General features: G+C 42.9%; 1 protein-coding gene across 42 annotated transcripts in view; it reads left to right on the forward strand.

Annotated features, from left to right (window-relative positions):
* The window catches only part of CELF4 (CUGBP Elav-like family member 4), a 555,840-nt gene extending 548,417 nt beyond the window's left edge, over positions 1 to 7,423 (forward strand). For all 42 annotated transcript variants that reach the window (XM_074203839.1, XM_074203856.1, XM_074203836.1 and 39 more), the window contains one exon: positions 7,296 to 7,423. In XM_074203839.1, the coding sequence (XP_074059940.1) occupies positions 7,296 to 7,423 (128 nt within the window). The remainder of the gene's footprint in view (positions 1 to 7,295) is intronic.
* The last annotated feature ends 825 nt before the right edge of the window (positions 7,424 to 8,248 follow it).

Here is an 8,248-nt window from a genome sequence, read left to right on the forward strand (position 1 = left end):
AAATCAGTTAGGAGGTTAGTACAATAACCTGGTTTACTGGTTCTCAGTGGATGGTCCAGGGACATAAGTATCACTGAGACCCTTTTGAGGAGGCTGAGATGTAAAATGTTTTCCTAATAATTTTAATAACTAATATAGTAAATATCAACAGATATAACCCATATAAAAACTTTGGGGGGAGGTTCTAAATGATTTTAAAGAGTATAAAGAAATCCTGAGAGCAATTCAACCTAATAGACATTTTTAAAGTATTTACTATACTGATACTGGGGATATAAAGACAAAATGAAGACTAGTTTCTACACTCAGGGAGATCACATTCTATGGGAAAAGGGACAACATAAAAACAGAAAAGTATTTATAAAGTGAGGTGCTGATTAATGTTTAATAACTGGCTCTTTGGAAAGGGGAATGTGCACTCACTTTTAATTTTAATCTACATTTTTTTTGCCATTTTTTCCATCACTTTCTTAAGTCTAAACAATCAAGAAAACAAAAAATCAAGCCCTGATTTGTAGTGTTTGCTGGTTTCTAAAGATAAATGCTCACACTGAAAATTTAACCAGTGGCTCTCTCAAGTCAGTTCTAGTTCCAGCACAGACTGAAAGTAAACATAAAATCATAGGAGCATGAGCTCATAGCTCTAGAATTGAAGGAACCTCTGAGGTCATTGACTCAACATCCTCAATTTACAAATGAAGAAACAAAGGCCTAGAGGATTGAGACTCATCCAAAAATCACACAGGTAGTGAGAAAGGGCAACTAGGAATCATGAACAAGGTGGCACAATAGTTGAGTCTTGGAAGGAAGCTAGGATTCTTAGAAGGTGGATGTGAGAAGGTAGTGCATTTCAGGAATAGAGGAGAGTCTATGGAAAGGCTTGGAGGTGGGAGATTGTATACCAACTCAATGGAATAATAAATAGTTCCATTTAGTTGAAAAATGAAGTGTGAAAAGGGGAATAAGATGAAATAAACATGGAAAATTAAGCTAGAGTCAGACAGTAATAAATGAAAAAGGAATCTAGAGAAGGCTCAAGTGGCCAGGGAACCAGAAAGGTGACATTTGACAAAGTTGTAAAAGAATCAAGAGATGTCAAATGGTAAAGAAGAGGAGGCAAACATTTCAGGCATGATGGACAGTTTAGACAAAAGCAGGGAGACTGGGAATGATGCATCTGGGAATAATCTACATGAAGATAATAATTGAATCCATGGGAACTGATTCAATAAAAGAGGGAGGGAGGAGGTAGAGTGAAAGAAAAGGAAACAAACTTGTGCTTGACTGATATTTTATCCTCACAACAACCCTGTAGTGTAGATGCTATGATGATCCCTGTTTTACTTTTGAAAATAAAAAAACTGAGGCAAAAGACATGAAGTGACTTGGATGAGGTCACACAATTAGCAAATGTCTGAGGCTAGACTTGAGCAGTGCTCTCTTTAACCTCTATGTCACCCAGATTCCTCAAGAAAAAAAAAAAGGAAGTCCAGGCAAGAAATGATGTGATTCTAAGTTAGGATGATAGAAGTGGAAGCAGAAGAAAGGTGAATAGATACAAAAGGTATTACAGAGGTAGAATTGAAAGAACTGGAAAACTATTTGGAAAAAACAGGCAAAGGATAAAGAGTGAGGACCAACTCCAAGATTTACCAATCTGGATAAATGAAAGCATACCACTGCTAGAAAACAGGATAATTGGGGGGTGGGAGGAAGATTTAGGAAGAAAAAAGATGATGGGTTGAATTTGAGGTTCCAAATGTCTGTGTCATAATGGAGCTCAGGGACAGATCAAGAATGGAGGCAGAGATTTTGAAGTCATTTGCATAGAGTTGAAGATTGTCATCACATGTAGATGAAAATTACCAAGAGAGAAAGTATATAGAGAAAAAAGAGCTGAGAACAGAGATATGAGGGACATTTCTGCCATCTGGAACATGCCCAAATCTCTCTAGTCCTAAAAAACAAAAACAAAACTTTGACTTTGACCATGCCATCCCCTCAAGCTCCCATCTTTTATCTCTTCCTTTTTGCAACCAAATTCATAAATGTCATCATCCCCTACTCGTCTCCTACTAATTTCTCAATCCCTTGCAATTTGGCTTCTTAACCCACCACTGGATTGAAATTGTTCTCCAAGGTTACCAACAATCTTTCAGTTGATAAACCCATTGACCTTTCTCAATCTTTATCTTTAACTTCTCTTCAGCATTGGCAATGTAACCCACTTCTTTTTAAATACTCTCTTGCTTCTGAATTTTTGTGATAGTATTCCCTCCTTATTCTCCTCCCTATCCTGACCTTTCCTGGCTCCAAGTCTCCTTGGTTGGATCACCAAGACTCATTCCTCTCTCTGTATTGTCCCTCAGGATTCTGCCCCAGGTCCCCTTCTTTTTTCTTTTCTCTCTTGGTGAGTTCTTCATCTCCCAAGGATTTAATTGATTACTTCCAAATCTGCAGATCTAATTTTTCCCTCTCTCCTGAGCTCCCAAAAGAACCATGACAGATCCCTACCCAAGAATTTCTGGTCCTTGTTGCCTCTAAAATAGTCATAGACTAGAGAACACTAAAGCACAGAGATCAATTCAGAGTCCAGGTTTCCACAAACACATGTATTATGTTTATATATACATTTGTGGAGAGAGTGATACTGCCAGAATGTTTCCAGAGTTTCTATCAGTACTCTGCTTTCATCCCTGGTAACTGCCACCAGTGGTCTTTCATTAGGGTAGCAGAGGTAGACTACATAAGTACAATGATATAAAAGTCAAATAGAAATGGAACCACTAAACCATATATAAAGATGCATGTGGGCTGCATAGTGACATAAAAACCACATATTTACATTATCTAAGTTTTGATGTATTTTTATTTACTTTGTTAGCTATTTCCCAATTACATTTTAACCTTGTTTGCATTATGAGTTGCATTGGGTTGCACTGGGAGTGTCATGGGTCTCTTGGGGCCCTGGTCTCCATGTTGGCACCTCTGGTTTAGAAGAAAAGCTAGTGTTTATCATAAAGAAAAATATTGATTTAGAACCATAACATTGAGTTCATCATTTAACTGCTAAGTAGTGCCTTAAATGTTTGCAAAGCACTTCACATACATTATCACATCTAGGCCTGACAACAACTGTATGAGGTAAGTGCTACAGCTTTTGTTATCTCTGTTTTACATTTGAGGAAATTGAAGCTGAGAGAGGTTAAATTATTTGCCCACAGTCCCACAGGCAGGAACTAAACCCAAGTCTTCCTAACTCAACTGCTACTCCCAATATAAAACTCTGTGTGTGTGTGTGTGTGTGTGTGTGTGTGTGTGTGTGTGTGTGTGTGTGTGTGTGGCAGAGAAACAAAAAGTACTTCTGAAAACTACACTATGTCAATGACAAAACTCCATCTCTCTATTTCAATGTGTTTTTTTCGCTTTCTATCTGAGACAGGAACGGGTCTTTTCACAGCTTTGATACTGGTTTATCCCAGAGTGTTTTTTTTAGCTGTGAAGCAGTTGAAGAGTTAAACAGGACTTCTTACTACTTGCTAGAAACATCAATTTCTCCATGTCCCTGTTTAGGGGCAATGCCCTTTCTATGGAGCAAATTCTTGGAAACCAAGTATCTAAGATGCCCTTTTCCAGAGGTGCAAAACATCATTTGTTCCCCACTATTTCTAATGAACGAGGTGGGAGGGGAGATGGAGGGGGAAGGTTCTGGGTAAAAAACCCACTATGATTGAACATTTTTCAATTTAATTTGAAAAAGTTGAACTATTTGGGTGAACCCTAAAATAAGGTTAAAGTTCAAACTAAAACATCGTAAATACATTGCATAAAATAGATTTCTTCTTTAAAAACAGGGGTGTTTTTTTTATGGAAAACAATCATAATACAGTTAACAAGAGCACTGAATTTGGAATCAAAGGACCTGGGTTTGAATCCTGACTCTGCTATTTGCTACCAATGTGACATTGGGCAAGTTATTTAATTTCTTTGAATCTCAGGTTCTCATCTGTAAAATAAAAGGGTTAGATTAGATGGCCTTTAACAACTCTCCCAGTTCTGAATCTATGGTCACAAAATCCTTGTCACTGACTGGCAAAAAAAGGTTTCTTTTTCTTTCTCTCTTCCTTATGTGAATAGAAATCTCATCTAACCCAGAGAGCTGAGAAAAAAGAAATGCATGTTAGTGTTAGTAATCCCATGGATAGTGAGGAGGACAATTAGGATTATTAAGGGCTGAGTTTGGAAAGAAGGTGATTGTCATTCCTCACATAGGATGCTTTTCATGAGACTCTACGATCTCCTACTATTCAAGGTCAATGTCCAATAGGGACAAGGTCTAATCCACTGAGGCTTAGAAAGTGAAAAGTGAGTTTGCTGTTGTCCCTAGAGTCTCAGCAATTCCTCATACTGGGTTTATTGACTTAGGTTAGATCTCGATTTGAACTATGGGACTGAAGAAAAAGGAAATCTTTACAGTCTTAATTCATAGAATTTATAAATAGGGGAGATGATCCCCATAGTTCACTAATTTGGGGAGCTGTTTGTTGCAGGTGACATGCTCAGAGAAATACTCTAATGCTATCTGATGGTGGACATATATGGCTCTTGAGACCATAAAACCCCCAAGATTCCTCTTTATGTATAATCCCTCCAATTTCCTCAGGGCTTCCAAAGACCTATAAAGTCAAAACCTTATCTGCTGATCTGTCTCTTCTCTTTTCTCCCTTCTTTCATCTTCTTCCTGAACTCAGATAAACTGATCCTCATCATCTGTGGCTCCTACTTCCCTCTTTCTCAACCTCTCTCTGAGTCTCAGTCTCTTTCTCAGAGTCTCTTTCTCAGAGTCTCTCTCTCTCTCTCTCTCTCTCTCTCTCTCTCTCTCTCTCTGTCTCTCTCTCTCTCCCCCCCCCTCCTCTCTCCTCTCTCCTCCCATCTTGGGCATCTCCTCCACTTTCTGATCTCTCCTTTCTCTCCTCTCTGTTCACATTTTATAACTACAAGGCAAAAATGATCATCCAAAATCACTTTAATTAAAGACACACAGAGAAAAAAACAGTGAAACTATTGTCTTTTCTGGTGGCCTGAAGTCCAATATTTATACATTTGCTTGTATAAATGAATAAGTTAAGAAAAATGAGAGAAATTCAGCAACAAAAATCTCTGAATTGTGCTTCTGTTTACCTTTTTCTTCCCGGAAGTAATTATTTACATGAAGACTTGCCTTTATTCTATAAATTAAAAGCTCTACTTTTGACAGAGATGTGAGAATATGATAGGTCATCCATTTCATAGAACTAAGGAGATAAATGCATTTAACAGAAGAAAAGGCTTCAGTGACCCAATCATAATTAATCAATAACCTAGAAGTCTAAACATTTACACAATTCATGCCTTTTTAATGCCTTTTCATCCCTGCTGTTGCTGTAACACATTCAGATAACTCAGGAAGACAAAAATTTTGAATTATAACAAATAACAGATTGCTTAAACATTTTTAGCAAACTGACACATAGACATGTTCATCAAACTCTCAGCCTGTTACTGACATTCTAGCCTCTGTTCTTTCTTCTCTTGATTACACCCAGCTGCTAGCTAGCTCTTATTGCAGGTGAACAATCTACCAAAAGCATAGCTAGTCACAAGGTCCCCTACCCCACAAAATGCTAGGAGGACTTGAGGCTTCAAGATTCTCTAAAATCCTTTTCTGGGGCCAGGGATATTGTGGCTCCTTGGAGTGAGGGGAAACATGAAGGTCACAATGGCTTCTTAGTTGGGTGTCTCTGAAGGGGCCTTGGCCTTGAACTCTTGCTTTGGAACACAGGTACAAGTGTTATGAAGAGGGCTAGGTCACAAAGTTCTGCAAAACTGCATTTGATGAAGTTTATCTTTTGGTCTACAATGGCCCTTTCTATTCCCTTTGCTCTTCTCCCAATCCTACCCCATTACCCCTATTTTACTAGGTTCCCAGTACTCTTTTGCCTAGGTATTAAGGACTAAATATATTCTTCTTGGATAGGAGGAGGAGTTCCATTTCAAAAGAGAATCTAGGAGAAGGCCTTATTTACCATAAAGAAATTAAGCAGTAATGTGGAATTTCAGGCAATGGGGGGGGGGATTTTCACGTAGAGAGAATTTCTGGCCTTGCTCATAATATGCCATAGGGCAGCTATTTGTTCTGCCAATGTGTAAGGCCAGCCCTGGTATGTGAGCCAAAATTTCCCCAAATCCAAAGGAGGCTGAGGTCAGAGGATCTGGGTTCCAATCCTGGCTCTGCTACTTACTACTTGTATGACCTTGGGTAAATCCCTTTATTTCTCTGGGCCTCAATTTTCTCATTTGTAAAATGGTGGAATGGGGAGTGAATTAGTTGTTATCTAGGTTCCCTTCTCCCTCTAAATCCCATGATTTGATGATCTTGGAAGCTCTTCATGAAGGTTGGGAAGGGAAGTTGGAAGGCCTGAAGAGGGCCACCTTGGGGGTAGGGTTTAGAGGGAATTCTTGTTCTGGAATGGGTTGCACTAGATGGTCTCAGAGGTAACTTCAAACGTGGAGATAAGGTGTGGCTGTTCCTTACCGAAGGAGGAGGAGAGGGTGGGGAGGGGCGTGGTCTGAAGTGGGGGAGGGGGCACTAGTCCTCAGGTTTCTGAATTGAGAATTGTATTTCCTTCAGCAAAAGACACTGACAGTTCTATTGAAAAGGATCCCAAGAATTGGGGGAGGTGGGGAGGAGGTTTCTTAGGAAGATGGTCCCCCAAAGCTCTGGTGAGTCCAGTAAGTGAATAATATGCTACCGCCCCCGGAATGGGTCCTGCCTCCAGAAAACCTTAGATCTGATGGGGGAAGACATAGGATCATGGGATTTCAGAGTTGAAAGGGACCTTAGAGGCCATCTAATCCAACCCACCACCCATCCCCATTTTACAGATGAGGAAACTGAGACCCAGAGAGGTGAAGTGACTTGCCCCAGGTCACACAGGTAGTAAGTAGCAGAGTCGGGATTCTTACCCAGGTCTTCTGACTCCAAATCCAGGGCTGTCTCCACCTCACCATGCTGGATGACGGCACCTCTGTGGGGCCGCATCCCCGGGGAGGGGGGCGGGGGGGACTGCCTCGGAATTCCCTCCCAGCCACCTCATCGACGCCTCTCCCCGTCCCTTCCTTCCTTCCTCCCCTGCCCTCCCCCTCCGGCCCCCAGTGTTTCCCCCCACCCCGGGTGGAGTGGCGGACGGCGGCGTGGACGGCCCCGAGGCGGCCCCGTGGAAACCCCGGCCCTCGGTCTCCCCGTGTCCCCGCAGGCTTCGTGAGCTTCGACAACCCGGCCAGCGCGCAGACGGCCATCCAGGCCATGAACGGCTTCCAGATAGGCATGAAGCGGCTCAAGGTGCAGCTCAAGCGGCCGAAAGACGCCAATCGCCCCTACTGAGCGCCGGCGGGAGCGTCCCCCGGGGGAAACCAGGACTCGCACAGGTAACTGGGGCCGGGGCCCCGGGGCCCGGGGCAGGGGCAGGGGCCGGGGCCGGGGCCGGGAGGGGACCCGCCGCTGGCCGCCGCCGTCTGCACCTCCGGACCTAGCTCTTAGATTTCCTGGGACCCGTCGACCCCGGTCCTCCCATGCCATCGCAGGACCCGGCCTCCGCCACCTTGTCCGCCCACTGGGCGCGGGGCGGCCGGAGGGGACCTGAGATTCCCCCTGCTGAGGGCCACCTGGGAAGTCGGGGAAAGGAAGCAGAGGGGAGAAGAGAAGGGCGGCCGAATGAGGCGATTGGGGAACAATCTACCCCAGCCTTGGATTAAACACTCCCCCTAGAAGGGGAAACTGGACCCTGTTTGGATTCCAGTTAAATGGAGCATCTCCTCCCTTCCTAATTTCCTCCTCCCACCTCTGTGACTTCAGGCAAATTCTCTTCCCTCCAAGGGCCTAAATCTGCCGGGTTGAAATGAGAAGAATCATTTCCATTCCCCTTCCGAGCCTGAAGTGAGGCGAAGGCCTAATAGAGGACAAAATGCAAGGGTAGGCAGAAGAGAAACCTAAGTGGGACCTATGGGGAATGGCCAGAACAGAACTGAGCTGTCAGTCAAAAGATGCATGAAGTGAGATGGCAGGACTTGATGCCTGGGGGTGAGGGAGGGGAGAAAGAGAGAGGCATACAGAATGACAACAGACTAAAATATTAGTTGGAGGAGAGATAAGGTGAATACTGACTTGTTCAGATCTGAGCCAGTTCAAACACCTCAGTTTTTCAAAGAG

This window comes from Macrotis lagotis, chromosome X (assembly GCF_037893015.1).
Source record: "Macrotis lagotis isolate mMagLag1 chromosome X, bilby.v1.9.chrom.fasta, whole genome shotgun sequence".
NCBI classification, from domain to species: domain Eukaryota; kingdom Metazoa; phylum Chordata; class Mammalia; order Peramelemorphia; family Peramelidae; genus Macrotis; species Macrotis lagotis.